A 25869-nucleotide genomic window follows, 5' to 3' on the forward strand; every position below is an offset into this window, starting at 1 on the left:
CTCCTCCCTGGAGTAGAAGGACATGTGTAGGGTGGGCTGCTCTAAGCCTTCCATTTGCTTTGATAGTATGTAAATTTTTTAAAAAATTAAATTTATTTATTTGGCTGCTTTGGGTCTTCGTTGCTGTGCACGTTGTGGTGTGTGGGCTTCTCACTGTGGTGGCTTCTCTGTTGCGGAGCACAGGCTCAAGTCATGTGGGCTGCAATAGTTGTGGCTCACAGGCTTAAGTTGCTCCGCAACCGGGGCTCCAACCCGTGTCCCCCGAATCAGCAGGTGGATTCTTAACCGCTGCACCACCAGGGAAGTCTCAGTATGTAAACATTTTATTGACACCCTCTTCCTGTCTGAGATCAATTTTCTTCCTCCTACTGAGCTAAGGTTTGAGAGCCCGATGTTGCTTTTAATCCACTCTTTTGTAGTTTGAGAATGGGCTCAGGAGGGTGAGGAAGGAGGAGTTCTCCTCAGGGTGAGTCCTGAGCAATCTAGGTTTTGCCCTCCCCTTTCAGACTGTGCCTTTTCGAGGGCTCCCTCTGCCCTGCCTGAGCTGTATCTCACTCACTCACCAAGGTGCCATGAAAGATGGCAAGACTGGAGACCTTTCCTACCTTTGCCAGTGTCCACTCTCAAGGTTTCTGTTGTTATTGTTTTCCAACTTCCCCATGCCTGTTTTCCCATCCCTTTAAGTTGTTTGTAATAATTTTATACTATTCCATCAAGACAATATAGCATAATTTTCTTTTTTCTGTCTTTTCTTTTCTCTTTTTTTTTTTTTGGCTGCATCACATGTCTTGCAGGATCTTAGTTCCCCCAGACCAGGGATCGAAACCAGTGCCCCCTGCAGTGGAAACACAGAGTCCTAACCACTGGACAGCCAGGGAATTCCCATAGCATAATTTTCTTAATAATTCTTCTACTGTATAATAAATAATTGGTGTCCAACATTTCACTGATATAAATATTGTTTGGCCCATTTGTGTATATACTTTCCCCACGTATTACATGATTTCCTTAGGATTTACTCCCAGAGCTGGGATAACCGCTTTTGTGGCTCTCCATGTAATTCCATGCCAATGAGCTGGGCTTAGCTGGTTAGCAAGTAAGATGAAAACTGATGTGGAAGAAGAGGACCAGTGGCCCCAGAGAACTTTAAAAGCCATGATTCAATCTTTTAATTTGATTTAAGGGATTTGGTGGCATTAAAGCCTTTGAGAATGGTGGTATGTTTAAAGTACTATTGAACATAACAATTTTGACTTGGGTTCAGATGCATGTGAGGGCGAAGATGAAATGAGAAAAAGAAGAGGTCCATTAGGAGATGATTAGAATAACTCTAGGATGATGTTATGGTTGATGCCTTGAAATTGTGAATGGCTTTTAAAAACACTTATGGTGAGGGATTTGTGACTATTCTGTCACTAATGTTTGCTCGCCACTGAATTCTGACACAGTTTGGGCTTAAGTGGTACAGACTTGGCTCTGACTTGGAATGATCAGCCCTTGGAAGTGAGAATACAATTTAATTGCGTGGGTCTACCATTCAAAGGAAACTTCTGGCTAACTTGGCCCACAGGACTGGCCTCAGGACTGTGTGCTGCGTCTTACTTGCTGCCCGTGCAGTTAAGCACTAACTGGCCCGCAGGCCACCGCCGTTGTCATGCTGGTAGGTTTGCTTTGTTCGCTGCAAGCCATGTCCTGACCCACACAGAAAGTGGGATCAGATTGAACATTTGTGCCTTTTCCAGACTCCAGTCCAATAGCCTATAATAGCTTCAGCTAGTTTTTACTACAAACATTTCTTTGTGGTTTTCCTCCAGTGATCCTTTCTCAGAGGCTTATCTCATGCCTCCCTCTGGATTTTGCAATCCCTAAATAATTAGGAATGATATTTTGGAGTTGCCTCAGCCCTTTCATTTTTCATTCAAATGTTTTCACTTGTTTTAAGTTTTGAGAGTGCATGAGGTCATGAACGTGAAAGGAATCTAAGATCTAGACTGTGAAAAGAACTGCTTTCCACAACACCTTCGTTTCCACCAGGGGATATTATTACCCCTCTTTTATACAGATTTGGTCTTACTCTGGATGTTATTGGTTGAATAGAAGAAGACAAAAGTGTACAGTTTTCATGATCAAAATTGTGATTGTTTTGGAAGACATGCTCACGATGGTATGTTACAGAAGAGAAAAATACACAGTTACATACAGTGAGATCCCAGTTTTGGAACAACAACGAATTAAAAGCAAAACATGTAATACATGCATTAAAAAAACTAGAGGAAAATCCATAAAATATTAACACTAGTTATCTCTTAGTAGTGGGATTATGAATAATTTTTGACTTAAAATATTTTTTCTCCACACGTGTTTAAAAATAAATGTGTATTGCTTTTATAATGAGAAAAAATAAAGGTAATGAATATTTTTAAATCACAGAGAAAACAGGGTTCCTAAAACTATGTGTTTCCTTTTGCTTGGTAGAATGAAAAGAGGCACAGAATTAGAGGCGATGCAAAGCAAGCCCTTTTGCCCTTTCGCATCCCAGCTGCTTGCAGAGGTCGTCAGGAAGGCTGCTACTGTTGCGCCTGAGGGGCCAGGTTCGGCCGTGACGGTGAGTGCCTGGCACCACCCAGCACCCAGGGGTCCCTTAGACAATCCAACAGTAGCGACTAGTGTTTGAGGTCCTATTATTTTCTTGGAGCGGAAGGAATATCTGCCTCTTGGTAATACCATCCTTTGAGTACCAACCATATAATCATTCTAGAATCTTGCTTCTGAATTTTGACTAAAGTGCAATTCAGTCCACTCATGATTTAAAACAGAAGCAGTTGATAAATGTAATAACTGGCATTACAGGTTTGCCTAAGTCATTTTTTTCACATTTTCATTTAAAACTACACCATCAAGGGTCAGGGTCATTACTGACAGGAGTGCCCAGCGGGGAATCCTAGACTGTTTCGACCTCTTCCTTCTACATCCTGTTTCCTTCATAGCATCTCCCTGGCTGTGCCTAGGCGTTGCAGGTCCCGTGGAGAGCCCAGAACTTTCCAGGAGGAGGAGGAGGAGAAATCTCTTTGTTCCAGTTTTGGAAGTGGGTGGCTCCCTTTGTGCTGTGAGGCATTGAACACATTCACCTCCTTTTCCTCTGCAGAAGATCAAAGAACCACAGTTTCCTGCCCCATTTGACCACAGTGGGGCCTCTCCCACAGCTCTCCTCGAATTTGAGGGCAGAACTGGAGTAATGGTTTTCTCAGCCTCCATAGCCACTCTGGTCAGGACATCACTGGGCTAAATGGGAGCCTGACTTACCCTAAGCAAGACTGGGAAGTCAGGAAAGTGTGTCAACTGCCCCTAGAGTTTCGTGTACTTTGCTCTTCTTTTTCAACCCCTTCTGGGAAGGCTTTCTAGAACCAACTCAACTCAAGATGTGATGACAGGACTTCCCTGGTGGCGCAGTGATTAAGAATTCGCTTGCCAATGCAGGGGACACGGGTTTGAGCCCTGGTCCGGGAAGATCCCACATGCTGTGGAGCAACTAAGCCCCCGTGCGCCACAACTATCGAACCTGCGTGCCACAACTATTGAAGCCCGTGCACCTAGAGACAGTGCTCCGCACCAAGAGAAGCCACCGCAATGAGAAGCCTGCGCACCGCAACAAAGCGTAGCCCCCGCTCACCGCAACTAGAGAAAGCCCGCGTGCAGCAACGAACACACAAAGCAGCCAAGAATAAAGACCTCCTTTTAAGTACCTCCCCTTAAGAAGAAGCCCATCATTCCTCTAACTTACCTCAAGAAGACAACAGACCATGGGGGGAAAAAAAAGATGTGATGACAAAGGAGGCCTAAAATATTACCTCTCTCAGGATACACGTTTTGACTGGGAAGAAGACTAGAGCCAGTGGAATCAGTTGCTAACATTTCAGGCATCTGGCATCAGTGAGGGAGTCTTTGGGCAGCGATAAATGTTGAAACTAATCCTATTCCAGCTCTGAAATCAGTTTAATCATTCATTACTTACCGAATGTTTATTGAGCACCTATAATACATGAGGCACTGACACAATGAACTACACAGACAGACTTGACCCTCATGGAGCTCCAGGCTGGCTCTGGACACAGTGATACATTATTACATTTAAAATGAGACTGATTTTCTTTGGTGGCTTATGAAAACAAATTCCGTTTCATCTGAGTAGCCCTCGAATTTTGCTCAGAGCTCTATTGTTGTTGTTGTTTTTCCCACCCAGCATCATATCTTTTAGTAACAGCACTCTGATTTTACCTTGAGGCGCCCTGTTGCCCCGTTCACAGTCCTTGCAGACGAGATAGAATTAACTCACCTAGCCCCTAACTGCAGGAGAGTGACGGAGGGCCGGACAATCTGATCTCTGCATCTCCTTGGTCATAATGATTGGCTCAGGTATAGATATATGATCCCCACCAAGCCTATAGAAAACCTTTGCAGGATTTTTTCCCACAGTTACTGGGAAAAAATAAGCTCTTTCCATTGGGTTTGTGCCTGAGAATATGGCCAACACAGAGGAAAGCAGAGACCAATAACAGAGAAAGATTTCTGACATTGCTTAAGTGATTGTATTCAGGTCTGTCCATGGACTGTCAAAACATATTACTCAGTGTATAGAAGGAGGGAGGGACAGACAGACAGAGAAAGAGAGAGAGAGGGAGATTCATAGATATAGCTGTTTTGCATCAGCCTGTTTGAGTTGGGTTCCTTTCATTAGCAACTGAAGGTCCTCATTCATTCAACTGTATTAAAGTTTTACATTCCCAAGAGTACCGAATCAAAAGATGATGATGAGCTGGTTGTCTGTCCACTCCTTTATTCCCTTATCTGACATTTTATGGAGTGACTAGTCAGCTGGGTCACAGGCCAAAATTGGTCTGGCAAACAGGGTCCTGTTGAGGGTGACCTCAGTGAGGAGAGTGGAATTCTGAGGCCCCTGGGCTCCTCATGGCCATATCTGGTTACCCAGTTTCACATGCAGCCCCCTTTTCAATATTGGCATATTTCTTCAAAGCATTCAAGTTTTCTTCTTGCTCCCTCTCTGGAGAAAGGAAGGACACAGTTTAATATTCAAGCTAGATTACAAAGGTAGTGGAAGAATGATTCTGATTCTTCTCTTCAGCCTTGTAGCTGTGAAGAATCAGTGTTTTCCTTCAAGCCTATTAAGGAATCCTGACGAAAGTCTTCCTGGCCTGGTGATGACTCTGTGCCACCTAAGACACACATGGATTTCTTTAATCCCCAGTGTGAAATCCCAGTCTCAACCATGGCGTTGCAACGCTGAATCATGGTCACTTCGAGAAAGGAGAGCATTATACAGCCAGCTTGCAGCGCCCACAGGGAACGGGTCCTGCCTTTGCTTCATGAATTCCCCACCAAGAACCCCATCACTAATAACAATGCCTGCGGTGGGGCCTTTGTGTTCTCACAAAATAGATCAAATAATGTAACTAATAGGGAACTGGGGAGATTTTTGGACACCGTCACGCATGCTCCTTCAGTGTCACATTCTTATTTTTGATTGCTCCTTCTTCATCTGCTACTGTAAGGTATGGACCCTCCAGAAGAAAAATAGAGTTTTATTTTTACATCTACATCCCATCTGTCCCATTCCTTTTTCTAGTAAGAGAAGTGGCAGATTTCCCCCTTTCACTGCACAGTCATGCTCACATTCTCAAAACTCTTGCCCAGATATGTGCATGAGTATATAAACAACCCAAAGACATACATAAATAAATCCATGTATTGTTTAGGGGGTATACATCTCTGTCAATAGACAGATAGATGATAGATTAGATAGATGATAGATATTATACAGATCTCAAAATAACTGACACACATATCTCCCAAACTCTGCTAAAATACAAAGCTTATTATGGTATCAGTCTTCACTAGATTATAAGGCTTAGAAGCTGCATTTGATTTAAAAATAGTTTTTGAAAAAATATATATCCCCAATATTAACACTATCCTGGAGTTAGAAAAACTGTAAATGGGGTGATAAACTGAGGTACCGGCAGTGAGATAAGGCTTTTTAGTCTGGGAAACTGCTTTCTGAAGTCAGAGTAGAGTGTGGTCTAAGAGACCTCCAGAAAAAACGACTGCTCCAACTACCAAATCAGCATGTTGAGATACTGAAATACTCAAATCTGAATAAGGGCCAACCCTTAAGATTAAACATTTATTTGGATGAGCATCTTTCAGCAGGAGTGTGGGAAGAGGGGAGAGGATATGTCAAGGAAGGGGTCGTCAGGCCCCCTGTCCCCGGCGAAGCCGCATGCACTCTCCAAACAGACCGATAAAGCAAGAGCTACCCAGGAGGAACAGACAGAAGACCCACCCCACCCCTCCTGAGTCGGGGAGGAGAGCCTGGGTTTCCATTCAAGTCAGGGAAGCCAGGAAGGATGTTCTCATTATGTAGCTTGCACATCACGATGCTCAAACCACTTCCCAGGAGATGTCTAATCCATGCTCGAGGTTCCCCCTCTGGAAGCACAAATTTCATCCTCCCAGGATAAACCAGAGGGCAGGCATTGTCCAGGGGTCACCGCTCTGCTTTCAGGATGAGGAAATGCAGCACAGAGACATCCTGCCTCTCCAAAGGAGTTGCTGCCTGCCTCTGCCTGCTCTCCCCCTGGCAGAAGCAGGTGAGCTGAGCTGGTCGCCTCCCAGTGTATCACCAGCTAGAGAATTACCTGATGGAAAAGCTCCTGTTGCTGGAACAGACACATATTTTTTAATGTTTCAATAATTATCTCTTCTCGTCCAATGTTTTCAAAATTGGTTGGCCAGTCAAATTTGGACCAAGCTGAAAGGTTGTCTCAGGGTCTCCATACAATTTAAGGTCTTCTGTAACTTACAGGATTTATATTTCCAGTGATACTACTTTGTTTCTAGCTACTTGCAATGAGTTTTTACTTACACTTGAGAATCATGAAAACTTAAGAACAATAAAAAGGCTGTCACCTTACACAAACACAAGCTGAATAGGTATATCCCAGTCCAGTTCTGAGGTCAGCTATAGGGTTAGGTGGGTGTGGACAGTATATGGGCCCCATAGTTTGACCAGCATCCCTGGGGAGTTGTCACCACAGTAAATTGTTTTAAATGTTTTTTTGTTTTTTTTTTAAACCAAGTTCATCAAGTGACACAACTTTGATCAAGTTGATAAAAGTCTGCTGCCCTCAGATCCAATCTCTGTCTACGATGGTGCGGAGGTCGGGAAATTGCACCCTGTGTCCTCAGGCTGACTCCAGACCCTCAGCCCATCCTGCTCCTGCGATGGCTTCCTTTGCTGCCGCTACGATCATTGCTGCTACTTCAAGGACACGGTTCCAGCAGCTTCATCACTAGGCACAGTGAGATCTTCTTCACATTTTAGTGTCCTGGACAGGGGTATTATCCTGTGAGCAGAGGAGGAAGGAATAAATTAGGAGGAAAGTAGGAAATCTGGACACTCAGCCTGTCTCCTTGGGGATGCTAGGTCGGATAATAGTAGTAATAGTGATAATAATGCTATGTGCCTGACATAGTTTTTCACGTGCATCAACTCATTTATTCCTCATGAAAGCAATATGAGTTTGGTAGTTCTATTAGCTCTGTTTTATAGGTGGGGTAATTAAGGCACAGAGAGGTCAAGTGACTTCCCCTAGGTCACACAGCTAGTAAGTGGTGGAGTCAGGATTTAAACCCCGGGACCGGAGCTTGAGCCCTCAATGAGGACACTGCCTATTCCTTGATGCATGGCTTCCCATGTCCTCCTTGCCCTAGCTTCTTACTTCCTCACTCATTCCCATTAATTTCGTCATCCTGAAACACTGCTCAGGAATCAAAGAGAAAGAAGAAAAGTACCTCATGAGCAGAAGTGCGTACAGCTAACAACGGAATTTCAGGTCTCGGTTGAATGTAAGTGGAGAAACAAAGCGAGCAGCAGTTTGGTTTTGGAGATACGGAGCGTGAGGGACTGGTGGGCCTGTGGATGTGCGGTTGGGGCCGTGGTGAGAGCCCGGCTGGTGCTAAGCAGTCAGGAGGGGCCGGCAGGTAATGGTGAGGACCAGGTGTAGGAGTCACCGACAAAAGGAGATGAAGCCTGGGAGTGGGGGCCAAGGTCAGGGTGTGGTGACGCCACCCTAAGAGGCAGAGAGGGGGCCAGGGCAGCCCAGCCAAACAGCGGTTAAAGGAAGGAGGTGGTTTTTAGGGCAGGTTGCCGGCATCAGCTGTTTCAGAGCGGTGAGGATGACAAGAACGGAGACATGACTGGTCTTTGGTGGCCGGGAGGGCATGTGTGGGCTTCAAAAGTCATTGATAAGAGCGAGATCACAAGGGGAGAAAGAGAGAACTGGGGGTGGAGTTGGGGGTAGAGAGCAGAGTCGAGACATTTTTCTGTAGGATTAGAGAGATCCAAACATGTTTGTAGGCAGAAAGGGGCGAACTAGTGAGGAGCTGGAAATACAGAAGAGTAACTGAATGGGAAAATCTTAGTCTAACCCTTCACTTAAAATGCACACACATGCTCCACAAATATCTTGTAGAAAAGTCCAGAAAATGGTAGACACAGCAGACAAGGGGGTTTGTCTTATCAAGGAGAAGGGGCCTCTCTTCAGCTGTGCAGGAAGAAGAGACTCTTGGAGCGTATGAGCAAGTGGCAAACAGGCTGGTCTTCCCTTTAGGTAAACAGGAAGGAGGTAAGGTCATTTGCAGAGCAGGAGAGGAAGAGGTAGGGAGTGAGCTGGAAGAACGCGGATGAAAACAGGATGATAGAGAAGCAGTGAGAGGGTGTCCAGGCGGCACTGAGGTTGGATACGGTTCAGCTGGGTTGGTAAGACTTTATAAGAGATCCAGGCAGCATGGTTTCGTGAATTCCACCAATGACACTCACAAGTCTTGGCAGAGAAGGTGGGTGTGAGAGTGACTTAGCTTTGGGGATTAATACAGAAAGATAGAGCAGGTCGATGGTGAGAGGGAGATTAAGGTGCAGAAGGACAGCTCGTAAGTGACTGGCCACGGAGGGAGCCTGGGGGGCAGGGACATAGGATCTCAGTGGAGGGTAGTTCAGAGGCTAAGGGAGGGACTGAGGTAGAAATGCAAGCGGAGGAAGGCGGCAAAACTCTGACAACCTTAGTCCAACCCCCTGGTTTTGCAGAGTTAGAAACCCAGGCTCCAAGAAGGGACAGGAGTTGTCCAAGGTCACAGAGCTCGATGTTGACACGAAGGACACCAGCGCTACTCATCAGAATAAACTGCTTCACAAAGCACCTCTGCACATCTGCATAATTTATTTAATCTGGGAGGGGCACTGCTTCCAATCCTCTTTTGGTTTTTTCAAGCCTGGTCAAAGTTAGAACCAAAATGCCTCGGGTAGTGGTGCCAAAGGGTTCCCCAGTGAGGACAACTGTGAAGTGGGCCCCTTGCGTCACGGGCTTCCCCAGCACGCCATGCCTGTCCCAGGTCTTTCCTGGATTTCACAGAGGCAGCACACACCACTAAAGAGACGGCTTCCGGCCCCCCGATTTAATCCCCATCTTGTTCTTTGATTGGGGCCCCCCGATTTAATCCCCATCTTGTTCTTTGATTGGTAGAAGTAGATTGATCAGATAAACTACAACAAGAGGAATATGCTCAATGTCAGACTGTCAAGAGGAAGGGATAAATATATTTAGCAATTAAAAAAATACATCTTTGTCCAAAATAACTGCAGCTCAGTCCATCAAACACAAATAGGACTGAAAATATGAACACTGAGTTGTATATGGTGATTATGCCTACTAAGGAGAGAGGCGCAAAGAGGGAGATGAGGGTAGAGATTCAAAATTCATTCTCATATATCACTTATATGTGGAATCTAAAATATGACACAAATGAACATATCTATGAAACAGAAACAAACTCACAGACCTAGAGAACAGACTTGTGGTTGCCAAGGGGAAGGGGGGTTGGGGGAGGGAAGGATTGGGAGTTTGGGATTAGTAGACGCAAACTATTATATATAGGACGGATAAACGACAAGGTCCTATTGTATAGCATAGGGAACTATACTCAATATCCTGTGATAAACCAAAATGGAAAAGAATATGACAAAGAATATATATATGTATAACTGAGTCACTTTGCTGTACAGCAGAAATTAACACATTGTAACAACTATACTTCAATAAAATTTTTCATTCTCCATACTTCTATGTGGCTAGAATCTTTAAAAGATTGTATTCAATGCACTACGGAATAAAAATTATCCTAGACAATTTTACCAGTAATTTTAGATATAGATCAGTTGGAAAATGACTCTAACATGTTACTACTTAAGTCATTAATTTATGAATTGATGTTAACTAGGTAAAATAGGAGAAAGTCTATGCTATGTCTGCCTGCTTCCATTTTAAAACCACAACAGGAATCTAGAGACCAGACCTTTTGTTCACCTTATCAAACTTTGCCAATTCCTCATGAAAAGTAAATAAGCTGAAAACCCCAGTGAGTAGCAAATTATTATTAGTATGATTCAAGGGAAAAACGGAAAGTTTGGAGGTACAATTTCTGGAAAAGACATATTTTCAACCAAGTCTTTTTGCTGTTTATTTGGCACCTCAAACACATACCCATCTTTATTCTTGTATATTAAAGAATTTAATATATTAAATCCTCAAGAATTTTTTCAAGAATTTTATAATATTCTTTAATTAAAATCTCCTTGGGAGTGGATGTGTGTTCATGTTTGTTGCAAACACACACACACACACACACTACAGCTAGTACAGTGTTCTGCACATAGTGAGGATCTGACATGTGCAATTAAATGAGAAATTATATGCTGTTAAGCTCTTGAAAAGAGGTAGCACCTTGCATTTAAGTAATGAAACAAAAAATGAAAATGGTGTCTTGAAAATTTAAAAATCCAAAATTTTAAAAGTTTTTTTAAATTTTTATATTTTTTTGGCCATGCTGCGCGGCTGTGTGATCTTAGTTCCCCGACCAGGGATGGGACCCGGGCCCACAGCGATGAAAGCTCCGAGTCCTAACCACTGGACCACCAGGGAACTCCCCCAATTTTTTAAAGTATTACTATATGAAAGAAAGCTTAATGAACATTCGAAAGCAACACATTTAGAACCTGAACACTATCAATTTGGAGTATAAAAATACAACCACAAAGAAGAAAGGCTGGAAGGATGTACACATGCCAGCCCTATGTGATTTGGGCACGGTCCTAAACAACAGCTCTCAGATGGCATTTTGGAAAGCTACAGGTTCTGAGTCTGTTCAACCAATTTTGTGCTTATAAATTACTTCACCAAGTCACTTCAAGGATCTAGATATTAACCACTGTAAGAAAACAAAACCAAACCAAAAAACGTCGCCACAGTTGGGGCACAGTATGGGCGAGAGTCAGGGAGAGCTGGGCAGGGGACCCCAGGCAGGGCCTCACAGAGGCTTTGGAATCTGTGTTTTGAGTGCTCTGGGACAAGGGGGAGCAGAGGTGCCATGGGTTGTGTCCTCCTCCAAAGATATGTCCAATCCTAACCCCCAGTACCTGTGAATGTGACCTTATTTGGAAAGAGCATCATTGTAGATGTAATTAAGGATCTTAAGATGAGATCATTCTGGACTTAGGGTGGGTCCACATCCAATGACGGGTGTCCTTATAAGAGAAAGGAGAGGGAGATTTGAGACACACAGACACAGGGAAAGACCATGTGAAGATAGAGGCAAAGGTTGGAGCGATGAGTCTACAAACCAGGGGACACCGAGGATTGCCGACAACCACCAGAAGCTGGAAGGAACAAGAGAGGATTCCCAGGGTTGCCAGCAGCCACCAGAAGTGAGGGGACAGGCTGGAAGAGACTCTCAGAGCTTCCAGAGGGAGCCAATCCTGCCAACACCTTGATTTTGGAGTTCTGGCCTCCAGAACTGTGTGACAATGCATTTCTATTGTTTTCAAGCTGCCAATTTGTGGTAATTTGTTATGACAGCCCTAAGAAACTAACACAGGACGTAAGTAATTTTAGCAATGAGTAAACACACACACACACACACCCCTCTGGTTGCTGTACAGAGAATGGACTAAGTAGGCAGAGAAAGTGGAAGCAGGAAGTGACATAAGAGGCTAATGTCCTCAGAAGCTGACGGTGGCTTGTGTTAATGAATGAATGAACTAACATAAAGGGAAGGGGGAAACACTGGAGGGTGACGTTGTTGATAACATTGTTAGGGGTGGCAGTAGGGGGCGGGACACAGAGCTTTTCTTGTGGAAACCAGCAAGGCTGGTCGTGCTCCTGAGGGCACAAGTAGGTGAGCGCAAGGTGGGCTTCCTGGGAGTGGTGGGAGGAGCCACATGACTAAGTGTGGGCCCAGCAGGAGGGCAGGGACTGAGGCAACCCCTCCTCATGCGCGCTAGGTGTCTAACACCTGTGCGTGGACGGACGGAACATAAAGCCTCCTTTAAAGCTTCCCTAGGAGAAGCCCTGCCCATTGTCGTGTTCTGCCGTCTTTACTGTGCCCCAAGGAGCTGCTGGTCTCAGGCACAATCACTGTGAGTTTTGTATGGAAAGGAGCAACCCCCTTTTCCTCTCAGAACGCCCCACAGCAGCGAGCCCCGTCCAGGACGCTGCATCAGGAGGCCTCGGTGTGTGGGCCTCAGTCACATCCAGAAGGGCGCCAGAACCCCGAGGCAGCCAGAAGCAGAGAGCATGGGACACGCTTCCCTTTCTGGTCCTGTTGTCCCCTCCCCACCAGTGACAGCCCGTCTCAATCCAGTCCCTGTGTTACTGCACACCCAGCTGATTGGTGATGGATGTAAGGAACAGGGCATGGGACATAGGATGCGCTGGCCCTGCCCTGTCCGGGTCGGGGGGACAAGCCAGGCCACCTACCTCCGTCTTGGGGACCTCACTGCTGGCGTCCGGCTGGGCGTGGCCAGTGCCAGGGTCACAGCCTGGCTCGAGGATGGTCCCCTCATCGTGTTTTTCCTTGCCAGGCCCCTGCTCAGGACTGTGGTCGCCCTCGCCTCCTCCAGGGGGGTTTTGGGGGGTCTCGTCCCCCACAGCTCCCTCCTCCAGCCCCTTTGTATCTCGGCTCCTTTGTCCGGGCTCCGCCTCTTCACCGGCCGCCCTCTCCTTCACCTCCGCAGGCTCTGGCGTCTGCTCCTCAGCCGGTTTCTCCTCCGTGGGGCTCCCACCCCCGTCCTCTGCCTCTGGGCTGGAGGCTCGGGCTGGACGCTGGCTGGTCCCCTCCTCGGAGCTCCCCACGGCCTTTTCATGCTGCTGGGCTACCCTCAAGGCCCTGCCATTCTCCTCCTGCTTCTCTGTCCTGCTGGGCGTCCTCCTCAGAGGAGGGGATCCTGGGGTCTTGCTCTTAGCTAGGAACACCTCGTCCCCATTCTCTTCCTTGGCACCATTCTCCTGGGAGGACTCCACAGCCCTGAGCTCCCCCAGGTCCGCACAGTCCTCCGACTGGGACCTTCGGAATCGCCTGGAGGGAGGGCGCCTTTTTATGGAGCCCCTTGTCCGCACCTGCAAGAAAGTGTTAAGGAAAATGATCTACACCTGCGAAAAAGGCCAAAGGGAGGGCGCATGTTCTTTCACTGTCAGTCTCACACGCACAGCTTCCCAAGCCCACCTGAGGATCATTTGATTTTCTAGGAGGATGTACCATCGCTTGCTATTTATTATAGGTTAGAGCCCTGTGGGGTTGCGGTATTACATGGTAACCTGCAGATTTTTTTCGGTGTGTGTGAAGATGAAAATGTTGTCTATCCAGTAAAAAAGATAACCTAAGATTTTACTGGCCTGGAAAATAACAATCAGTTCAGTGTCTAACTTAGCAATTTTATTCTAACATTTGTCCTTTTTAATTGCCTATAAATAAGCAGTTTTTTGAATGAGCTTTACCATCTTACAGGGTCCCTCCTAAATTAACTAGTTGAACAAAATCTCTCTCTGTTTTGTATCAGAGTCATGTTTTAACATTCTGAAGATTCCACTTTGACAAAGGTGAACCCAACAGAAAAGAGGGTTGGGGGTCTGTGGGTGGCTGGTACCGTGACCTCATGGGTGTGGAGCTGGACAGCTGGTGATCAGCTTCCTCCCTTCCCCCTCTGCCCCCCCACCCCCAAAGCTGGCTAACCCTGGGAGAGCTGAGCGGCCAGAATCCTTTGCTTTCTCCAGCAAGGTCCAACTCTAGCAGAAGCCACACCTTAGAAACACCCAGCAGAGCTCCCTGAAAACCATTTTCTCTCTGGGAAGTGTGTGAATCTCAGAACCAGGCCTCACCTGGGTCCACTGGACTTTGTCAGAAGTTCAATGGGTGTGTTTATAGTGGGTGTCCTACTTTACTCAAGTGATGTGTCTTTACAAATTTATGTGCAAATTAAATCTTATTTTCTCACTGATTTGTATTTTGGTATTTGTCAATCCTAGCTGTCTCAGAAGTTTGGAATGAATACTTGTTTTTTAAAAATAAGTTCATGTTATTATTTTATTTTTATTTATTTATTGTTTCTGGCTGCATTGGGTCTTTGTTGCTGCACGCGGGCTTTTCTCTGGTGGCGGCTAGTGGGGGCTACTCTTCGTTGCGGTTCGCGGGCTTCTCATTCTGGTGGCTTCTCTTGTTGCGGAGCATGGGCTCTAGGCGCACGGGCTACAGTAGTTGTGGCACGTGGGCTCAGTAGTTGTGGCTCGTGGGCTCTTGAGCGCAGGCTCAGTAGTTGTGGCACATGGGCTTAGTTGTTCTGCGGCATGTGGGATCTTCCCCGACCAGGGATCGAACCTGTGTCCCCTGCACTGGCAGGCAGATTCTCAACCACTGCACCATCAGGGAAGCCCTGAATACTTGGTTTTAAAAGGGCTTCCCAGGAACTTTCCTGAGACCACGGTGAGGCTAGCCCTGCAGGCTATCAAGGTCCCAGCCCTCATGGCCAGCAGGGTTCAGAAATAATCCTGCCTGCTCCCTTACTGCTGTCACAGACTAAAGCCCCCAGTACTATGACCAGGTGGCAGAGCCTCCCTCCCTGCCTCTACATCCCACTGACATCCTGGGAGAAGACAGGGCTCTCTCCTGGGTTCCTCTCTGCCGTCGGGGGTCTCTCCATTGCCCTGGGCTGAAGGATCTCCACTCTGTCCCCAGCCAGCAGGATCAAGCCTACCCCATCACCTCCTCACCACCACTTTATTTCCTTGGGCCCTACCTGTTTCGACACATTTGACTTCTTTCCTAGATGGATCTTCTGGAAGGGCCCAGAAGATCCTGCTCTCTCCATCTTTAATTCTAAGGTCACATTCATTTAACTTTTCCTGGCATCAGAGCCCTTTAACTCAGGGACTTCCCTGGTGGTCAAGTGGTTAAGACTCTGTGCTTCCACTGCAGGGGGTGCGGGTTCGACCCCTGGTCGGGAAAGTAAAATCCCACATACCCGCGGTGCAACCAAAAAAAAAGAATAAGAGCCCTTTAACTCTTAGCCACTGCCTGGCTCTGGTCCAAGTTTGCTGGGTACCTGCTTGGAGTGTATTGGACTGTATGTACCTCTGATTCTCTTGATTCTTACCTCCTTCTAGTAGGGCAGGGATCTGATGAAATCACACACAAAGTATTAGGGTAGCATCTACAGAAACAAGTGCCGCCATACATCTTTTTACAAAGGGAACGATTTGGATATTCTTCAACTGGGGCAAGATGCCGTAAGAATGATTTGAGCCCATTCTGGGACACTTAGGAGTATTCATATCAAGGCAGGACAGGACAACCTAGTGACCCTGCCCTCCCTTCTGCTGAGTCGCTGATCAGGGCTTTAGTTTTTGTTTTCAGCTTTTGACATAACTCTCTGTGCAGCTGGGATCAGTACTGAATTCCTGCCCCTCTCTCCACAAAGGGTGGAGCACTCCATCCCCTGCACCTGTCTTTCAGGTGAGTGGCACAGTTACAGGGACAGCGGATGAGAGAGGCAGGCTAGGTAGAGGGTGACCTTAGCTCAGGGATCACTTGCCAGGAAGAGGAGAAATTTCCTTTGTTAAAAACCACAGCTCAGAAGTGTCCTCCTTTCTCCAGGACAACAGGGTAGAGGTGATTCAGGATTGCCCAGTGCCCGCATTTCCACAGACACACCACAGTACTTAGGATCCAGATATTACCTTATTGTAAGAGGGCAGATGACTGCCTTCAGGAGGCTGGTCAAAGCTGACGGGCACCTCCTCTGGCTCGCTGGCCCGAGACCGCACGCCAGGGCTGCTGGGGGTAGAAGGCGGGCTGTGAAATGGTGACACCATGGCCTTGAGTCCAGGACTCTTGGGTGAGGCCCCAGGCAGCAGGGCCGCTGGATCAAAGACTAAATTGGCCTGTAGAGAAAAGATGAGGAATTTCAAACCCAGGCTGCATTCCATAATGCCCAGGAAGCACTGATTTGATCCAGCAAAAATGCATTGGAACAGTCCCGATTTATAGACAGAGGCCAGAATAGCCACTGCCAGCACCTGCAGGCACCAGGATCTCACGCTGTCAGCGCCCTTTACCATCTTTCTCATCAGAGTCAAGAGCAGTTACCGCTTACTGGATGCCTACTCCTTGCTGGGCATGCGCAGTTTTCCTCTCTACAACCACCCTACATGTTCAGTTTTGTTCTCATGGCACAAATTAGCAAAGTGTTTAGGGAATCTGCCCTGGGATTCAAGCCAGGTCTGTTTGTCCCTCAGTCTCCAAGTACAGGGTCTCTCTAGGTAGACCACAGTGGTGGACACAGCAGGCCACCACGCCTTTCCTGGGGGGAGCCAGCAGAGCAGATGCCAGTGTGTGACCCTACTCGCAGCATCGCAGTGCAGGTGCAACCAGACCAAAATGAACCCTGAGGGCAAGCAAAGGGGAGGGGTTACCCAAAGGTAACCGAGGCCTGAGGGAGTCATGAGTTTGGTGGGGGAGGAGGCGGTGGTCCCAGATCTATCCGACTGCCTCAGAGAAGGTGGTGGTGCAGAGGTCTACGGAGGGACTGAACGTGAGCGCCTTGGGTCCTCTAGCGCCACCTAGGGGCTCTCGCTCCTCCTGCTCTGACCTCTGCGTTTCCAAATCATTGCGCAGTTGCATCCTCCAGAGCAGGAGGGCCAGCAGCAAGGCCTCCAAGGGAAGGGACCAGGCTTGAGGGGCAGAGGATGCTCTCCACGGAGACACACCCAACTCCAGGTATTGCCTCTTTCACTTAATAGTTGTGTGACCTACAGCGAGTCCAGTAGCCTTTCTGTGTCTCGGAGTCTTTATTTGTCCCATTGACTGAGCCTGACCTTTAGAGTCTTTTATGATCTGGTCCCATTACTCTCTCCTGCCACTACCCGACTCACACCCTTTCCCTCCAGACTCCCCTCGGTGCCACCCTCCTGCCAGCCGAGGCTCTGTCATCTTGGAGAACTCCGACATGTACTTTAGGACTTGCGCAGTATAGAACATTACACATGTTTAGGACGATGTCAGTATTTCAATTGTGATTTTAAGAAAGAATTTATAATATAGACAAGATTGTGTCGTTGTCCAATTAAAATTATAAAAGTTAAATAGCAACAGTGTGAGCCCACGCCGTGTCTAAAAGCAGCATGTTGCAGGTACAAAGGGACAGGTTTGGACCACAGAGGCTGTGGGAGTTGGTGTGCTGGCATGGCCCAGAGGGCTTCATGGCAGAGGGGATATTAACTGGGCATTAAAGGAGGTCTTCCTGCCCTCTCAGGGTCAAGCTGGGACATTCCCTCTGTAAGACTGCTTGCAAATAAAATGGGCCTTGCTAGCCAGCGGAAAACTTGAACTTCGAATTATGGACTATTCTAGTGAAGAAAAATCATAGTTTCTAACTCATCCAATAGAATACTTAGAAGAAAAATGAAGCTGATGATGCATTTCTTAGTTCTTTCCCCACGTATTTCCAACAAAGTAAGGTTCCTATGGGATTTGGCCAAATTATATACTGTCGCTGACATTCTTCATGAGATTAAACCATTAGAGATTAAAACCTCATTCTCAGGTTGCGATGTTTCCCAAAGAGGCTTATTAATGACTAGAAAGGGGAATAAGACCAAGACTGCAGGGTACACAGCATTTGCAAACTAACTTCTGGCACTTGGATGAGGTCTGTGGTAGGCTGCCGGGAGACAGAGGTAGGGGTCCTCGGCTACACCCTTTGGAGGGCTGCTAGGAGGGAATGTCTGAGTTCTGGGGTCCCTTCTGAGAGATCCCTGTTATGTATATGGGAGCCCTGCAGCCTCCTACAGCGACGGGCAGCCCACTCCCTCCCTGCAGCTGGGGTGGGATCAGGGCTTCTCAGTATGAATTAAACTTCAGGGGAGACTCCCCCCCCAGCCATGAGGTAGGCTCATAACCCAAACCAGAGATGCTTCCCTTAACCCCAAATCAGGCTGGGGGCCAAACCCCTGGTCTCTCACATAGCTGGGAACTGCAGAGGCTGTGGCTACTTGTCTTGACACACCCCTAACAATGGCTTCAGAACGAGGTAGACGAGCCAATTTTATTAGTTGGACCCAGAGGGGAGGAGCCAGTGCAGGAGAGCCTTGCTGTTCTCCTGGGTGACTGCACAGAGACTGCGGTGAAAGCTGGAGCATCTTCTACAGGCCCCACCCAGAGACATCATGCCTGTCCCTCCTCTGTGCTTTAGCGCATGCTGTCCCCACACCAGGAGTACCTTCCTCCCTCCTTTCCAGCCACTATTCTTAAGGACTGACTCAGGAAATAGGTATTTCCTAAAGCATCTGTTAATTACTCCTGCCCACTTGACTGTCTTCTCGCTCTAAAATTTTACCGCAGTGGTTCTCAGCTGGGGTAGGGGGCAGGGGAATGATTTTGTCTCCAGGAGACATTTGGCAATGTCTAGGGACATTTTTCTTTGTCACAGTTTACTGAAGAGTGCTGCTGGCATCTAGTGGCTAGGGACCAAGGATGCTGCTAAAGCATCTTGCAGTGTACAAGGCAGCCCCTGCAACAAAATTTACCAGCTCAAATAATGCCGAGGTTTAAAAGTCCTGGTCTAGAGCAGTAGGAGTCGGATAGTTAACCCACAATTTAGATCTCTGGTATTTACTCTCCTATATGTCTTTTATTGTATCATGTGTGAAAATCTTGTCTCCCCAACAAGATTGTGAGATCAAGTGCAGTGTCATATACTTCGTTTACACTCCCAGGAAAGCCAGCCCCACTGTGGGCACAGTGGTGAGGGCTCTGGATGTACAAGGTGGCGAGGTAGGATGGAATACTTTGCAAACAATGAACTTGGCTGTAGTGGTGTAATGACTGGCAGCTGAATTTCAGCCCTGTGTAAAGCTGAAATGGTTTGTGGCTGCATTCAGGCCTTGGAAAGGACTTGGCTATTCTTGGAGTGTTTCTTGTGTATAACATCCTTTCCCATAAGACTCTTGAGGCATCTGATAATCCTCAATCTCCATTAGGTGCTAATGATACGAGCTCATGTTTGATAGGGTCCTTATTTTAGCATTTTGCCCCCAGGTAGAGCTCCTCATCCTTCAGGGCAATTTGATCACTAGCTGGTTTATCAGAGGTCAACTGTCCAGGTGACATCTGGGACTACCTTAGGAGCCCCAAAGACATGCAAATGTTGGCTAAGAGAGGGGGATGGATAGGAGGTAGCGTTAGGTAATGATTCTGAACTTACCTGGAGCTTCTCGATCAGAGGCGAGCTCTTCACCTTGACTTTAGGAGGGTGGTGTGCATTGGGCGGTGACTTCTATAAAAGCAAATGGACCAGAACAAGCAAATGAGTGAGGCGAAGGGAGCTGGGGATCTGGCTGGAGCCCAGAAGCCACAGTTGGAATAAGAGGAGAAGAAAAAGTTGGTTTTACCACTTCATCACTGAGCTTCAGGAGCTCACTTACCTCCTCAGGTCCTGGGCGTGGCAGACTCCCCTTCCCCTCTCCCTCACCCTACCACTAACAAGACCACTTGAATCTATCGATCAGAGCAGGCAGGACGAATGCAACACAGGAGGCCTCCTGTTCCAGGAAGTATGCCTTCATGGTCGTTATGAGGGAACAGACTGTGTCTGAGGGGGGGACAAGCTCTTCACCTCATGACCTTCAGCAACGTGAGCCAACAATTGGAGGGGATTTCAAAGAGAAAGGGCACAGTGATCATCCATTCTGTTTGTCATCAACATAAGAAACCACAGAGCTGGAGTGAAACCTGACAGAGGTGTACTTGAAATTCTTCCCTTAAACTAATAATATTTTGGAAAACCCCACCAATAGTGTTGTTTATAAATTATCATATTCCAAAACACTGACTATTCATTTTGATTAAACAGACATTTATTGAGTATCTCCTACATTCCAGGCATTGTGTTGGTTACATAAAAATGAATATGATTGAGCGCCTGCCCTCTGAAAGTGGTCAATGTCTGAGATATATATATGTGAATATATGTGTGTATATACACACACACACACACACATATATATGTTCTGTTAGTTGGGATATTTTTGTGATGAATGTATGTCAGGAATCTTGCCTGTCTTTGGATTTTATATTATCTAAAAAGATTGACTCCTTCCTGTTTTGTGTAAAATCCCTACAACTTGATTCTAGTTCCACAGCTATATTGATCCTCAACAGGTAGGAATGTTGACAGTGATGATGATGATGATGATGATGAAGAAAAAGATGACTTCCACGATGTCGGACAGAGACCAGAGCAGATTTTCCTATAGTTTGGGGACCCTGCTCCTTGCACCCATGTGCTAATTTACTTGAATCATAAGGAGAATGACACAATTTCTTATAAATATTCTGAGATAGTTATTGAGAGAGATGATTGTATTTTAGTGATGGAAGGAGACAGACTCACTCAACTGAACTCCCTGTGACCTTTTTAAGGCCCAGCATTGCGGGGGGAGGTGCTGGAGCGTGGGGCAGCCACTGGCTGGGACTCAGGAGCTCCCTTCCCCAGCCCCTGCTAACTCCGGCTTTGACAGGAGCTAGATGGCTGCCCTGGCCTCGGCCTCCCCAGCCAAGACCCAGGCAGGTGGGTGGGTTGGAATAAACGATTCTAAGGCCTCCTCCAGCTCTCAGGTGCCTCTGGCTCCATGAGTTTACACCATCAGACGTATTTCCAGAGCCGTCAGTCTTTCAAGGAGCCTTGCGTCCACCGTGAGAACAAAGAGCTTCCAGCCCAAACTCAGTTGTCCTTAATTTCTGGGCTTTACAGTGAAAGTTCAGATGAGGCCGGGTTTCTGAAGATACTGTTTAGGAACTGCAGCAACAATTGTGCTGACAAAGCTCACTTTATGTAATACTTTATTCTCTTCCGCAACTGACTAGTATCTTCTGAAGAGAGTGAAAATTCAATAAACACAGCCCCTTCACCATAGGACAGTGCTGGGAACCCAGCTCATGCCTTACAAAATCCTTGTTGATTTGAACTGAACTGCAAAGCAGGAAGAATCCGAAAGAGCCGCCAATGCCATTCCTGGGAACGGCTGCAGGTGGCAGTATTTCCTTTACTGTTTAACAAGCAGCTCTTTACTGTTTAACAAGCGGCCGCCGCTCATACTGTTGGTGGAGAAAAGTCAGCCTGACATCTCTCTATATGTATGTATATATGTCCATATATGACATTCCTATAATGTCTAGAATAATGACCAGATTTTTCAGATGGAACTGTTTTCCAGCCCTGTTGTGGGCAGGCAAGGCAGGCTCAGTGGCCATATTAAACACTCTTTTGGGTGGGTCCTCCAGAGAGGGGGCAACTCCAGGATACCCTGTCGGCAGGGGCTGGCTCCACCGTCTCAGGCCTGTGCAGGCATAGGGAGGGGGCAGGGATGAAGAAGGGACGGGAAGACCCTCTCCGGCACTGTGCATTGGGAACCGAGGGGTAGCCTGACGGGGGCCTTCCCAGGCCCCCAAGGCTCCCGGCTCGGCTCTAGGGCTCCTGCAGGCTGTGCCGTGGGAGTCCAGAAGGAGACCTGTGGGCAGCAGCCTCCACAATTTTCTAACCCAGCCAGAAAGAGCCGGCTGCTCATTTTATTTTTATGTGAATTTCAAGCTTGTGACAAAAAGTCACTGGTCTCTGGAAGCAACGTCCTTCCCACGTGCAAGCAGCCTGTCACTCCTCGCAGGACCTTCCCTCTTAAATCCACCCTCCCATTCATCCAGCCCTTGGCTATTACATGCCATTTAGCTGCTGGTGGTGCCCCATGGGATGGAACATGTAAACGTATTTCTCCCAGAGCTGCTGAACTCCCTCCACTTTTTTTTTTTTAATTATTTATTTATTTAATTTATTTATGGCTGTGTTGGGTCTTCGTTTCTGTACGAGGGCTTTCTCTAGTTGCGGCAAGTGGGGGCCACTCTTCATCGCGGTGTGCGGGCCTCTCACTGTCGCGGCCTCTCCTGTTGCGGAGCACAGGCTCCAGACGCGCAGGCTCGGTAGTTGTGGCTCACGGGCCTAGTCGCTCCGCGGCATGTGGGATCTTCCCAGACCAGGGCTCGAACCCGTGTCCCCTGAATTGGCAGGCAGACTCTCAACCACTGCGCCACCAGGGAAGCCCTCCCTCCACTTTTATCCAGAGGATAACTGTCTACCCATTCTGACTTTCAGGCTCTCTAGTCCTTTTCAGACTCTCCAGGACTTTTATCCAGGGGATAAAAGTCCCCATCCGGCCCCCATCATGTCGGGTTGGTGTTCTTGTCCCATTTTACGAAAAAGGAAGCAGGCGCAGCGCAGTGCCTTCTCTGGGGCTGAGTCCAGGTCATCAGGGGGCAGCCTCACGGTAGGCACCTAGTGGCCACGGCCTCAGCCTATTGCCTAACACAGGCTCCAAGCCCTCAGGGCGAAGGTCACAGGAGAAGTTCACCCTCAGTAAAGAGAAGTTGTTGGTATGGTTTTGGTCGGAATGTTGGCTGATGACCCCACGAAGCCCCAGAATCATGATGTCAGCACCTGAGGAGACCCCAACAAAAATGTAGTGTTTTTTAAACTGGGCTTCTTGGGGCGTTCTCATCCCAGAAGACCCCTGTCCAGTTTTGGGGGGCAGTATTCTCAGAGCATATGGGGGGCCCCACCCCCTTCCCACTTGGTTGAGAGCAGCTCTGAGTTTCTGCTTTATCTGATGGGCTTCTGCTTATATGCCTTGGGTTGACAAAAAGGTTGGAAAACCGTTGATCGACTCCAAATGTTTCACTTCATAAATGAGAAAATGTAGACACCAAGGGCCTTGCCCAAGTCCACATGGCTATCCAGTGTCTGTCGTCAGGATGTTGGCCCCCAAAAAAGGAAGCGGGGGGAAGAGGTATCACAGTTGGGATGTGGGAATTGGACTGTCTTTGGCTTGCTGCTCTATTTTGGGGTTGGCCTCCCAGGCCGGACAAGAGAACATGCTAATCCATTTCTGGCGGGGACCACGACCACAGTGAAGGTTCATGGTTTCCTGGGAGGGTGTGGACAAGTTGCTCTTACAGCTACAATTAGATAAATAAGGGTAGGTGAACATGCAGGCCGGGAATCCATTGCTGGCTATGATCTATGACACCAGAGCCTTTATTATGTTGGTAACATTGGCTATTTATATCTGAGGGCAATGAGGCCTCCTGTGTGCTCTGGTTCTCTTTCAGTGATCCAGAACAATAGGCAGCTTTTTCAAGATACCACAGAAACCCGCGACTCTCTCACACTGCAGTTCTGCTTTATGTGAGTGCAGCCCTCTTTCCAGATGCCTTGCATACATGGAAGATCGTATCAGTCAGACCTGGGAGTCAAACATGACTTTCATGGCTCCTGAATCTCGTGTGGTAATACTCTATGGACCCATTCTCTTGGCTGAAATGCTCAGGCTTGAAAAACAGTGCTCCTCAAAAACAGAAATATAGATCAATGGAACAGGATAGAAAGCCCAGAGATAAACCCACACACATATGGTCACCTTATCTTTGATAAAGGAGGCAAGCATATACAGTGGAGAAAAGACAGCCTCTTCAATAAGTGGTGCTGGGAAAATTGGACAGGTACATGTAAAAGTATGAAATTAGAACACTCCCTGACACCATGCACAAAAATAAACTCAAAATGGATTAAAGACCTAAATGTAAGGCCAGACACTATCAAACTCTTAGAGGAAAACATAGGCAGAACACTCTATGACATACATCACAGCAAGATTCTTTTTGACCCAGCTCCCAGAGAAATGGAAATAAGAACACAAATAAACAAATGGGACCTAATGAAACTTAAAAGCTTTTGCACAGCAAAGGAGACCATAAACAAGACCAAAAGACAACCATCAGAATGGGAGAAAATATTTGCAAATGAAGCAACTGACAAAGGATTAATCTCCAAGATTTACAAGCAGCTCATGCAGCTCAATAACAAGAAAACGAACAACCCAATCCAAAAATGGGCAGAAGACCTAAATAGACATTTCTCCAAAGAAGATATACAGATGGCCTACAGACACATGAAAGAATGCTCAACATCATTAATCATTAGAGAAATGCAAATCAAAACTACAATGAGATATCATCTCACACCGGTCAGAATGGCCATCATCAAAAAATCTAGAAACAATAAATGCTGGAGAGGGTGTGGAGGAAAGGGAACACTCTTGCACTGTTGGTGGGAATGTAAATTGATACAGCCACTATGGAGAACAGTATGGAGGTTCCTTAAAAAACTACAAATAGAACTACCATACGACCCAGCAATCCCACTACTGGGCATATACCCTGAGAAAACCATAGGTCAAAAAGAGTCATGTACCAAAATGTTCATTGCAGCTCTATTTACAATAGCCAGGACATGGAAGCAACCTAAATGTCCATCGACAGATGAATGGATAAAGAAGATGTGGCACATATATACAATGGAATATTACTCAGCCATAAAAGGAAATGAAATGGAGGTATTTGTAATGAGGTGGATGGAGTTAGAGTCTGTCATACAGAGTGAAGTAAGTCAGAAAGAGAAACACAAATACAGTATGCTAACACATATATACGGAATCTAAGGAAAAAAAAAAAAAAAGGCCATGAAGAACCTAGTGGCAAGATGGGAATAGAGACACAGACCTACTAGAGAATGGACTTGAGGATATGGGGAGGGGGTGGGGTGAGATGTGACAGGGTAAGAGAGTGTCATGGACATATATACACTACCAAATGTAAACTAGATAGCTAGTGGGAAGCAGCGGCATAGCACAGGGAGATCAGCTCGGTGCTTTGTGACCACCTAGAGGGGTGGGATGGGGAGGGTGGGAGGGAGGGAGATGCAAGAGGGAAGAGAAATGGGAACATATTGTATATGTATAACTGATTCACTTTGTTATAAAGCAGAAGCTAACACACCATTGTAAGGCAATTATACTTCAATAAAGATGTTTAAAAAAAAACAAAAAAAACAAATAAACAAAAAACAGTGCTCCTGTCCTTGAAAACCATAAATGAGGCTCAGTAAGAGGGAGTAGGAAGGGACCTCGTTTTCAAAGTAAAGGATTCAGGAAGCGTTAAGGAGAGTCACCCCTGAATCTGAAATGGAGAAATTCCCTGCACAGGTTTCAAGTCTAAAAGTGTGAATTGCATGCCTTTTCCTATAGAAAGGAGAAAGAAAATCCATAACCAGCATCCTCTGAGCCCCCAGCAACAGCAGCACTTACCTCTTCACCATTCTGGCCCAGCTCTACCCTGGGAGGGAACAGAGAGAGGGAGCAGGGCGGTTTCCTTCTTGTTGGTTTACTGGCTGGTGTCTAGAGGGAGGGCGACAGACAGACACACAGAGAGAAAAAGAGAGAGAGCTAATCAGGCAACAGGGAGGAAGAGGAAGGAAGTAGAAACTGGTTTTAGGAATATTTAGGGATGTCTGGTGGAGAAAAGAATGAA

General features: G+C 46.8%; 1 protein-coding gene across 3 annotated transcripts in view; it reads right to left on the minus strand.

The window, feature by feature from the left end:
• Positions 1-5747: 5747 nt before the first annotated feature.
• RCSD1 (RCSD domain containing 1) overlaps positions 5748-25869 on the minus strand; it is a 68579-nt gene continuing 48457 nt past the window's right edge. For all 3 annotated transcript variants that reach the window (XM_082438475.1, XM_082438474.1, XM_082438473.1), the window contains 5 exons: positions 25647-25736; positions 19661-19732; positions 16137-16340; positions 12885-13523; positions 5748-7421 (listed from right to left, as the gene is read on the minus strand). In XM_082438475.1, coding sequence (XP_082294601.1) covers positions 7389-7421; positions 12885-13523; positions 16137-16340; positions 19661-19732; positions 25647-25736 — 1038 coding nt within the window. In that variant the 3' untranslated portion in view covers positions 5748-7388. The remainder of the gene's footprint in view (positions 7422-12884; positions 13524-16136; positions 16341-19660; positions 19733-25646; positions 25737-25869) is intronic.

The sequence above is a fragment of the Balaenoptera physalus genome (assembly GCF_965194825.1).
Source record: "Balaenoptera physalus genome assembly, chromosome: 1".
Classification (NCBI taxonomy): domain Eukaryota; kingdom Metazoa; phylum Chordata; class Mammalia; order Artiodactyla; family Balaenopteridae; genus Balaenoptera; species Balaenoptera physalus.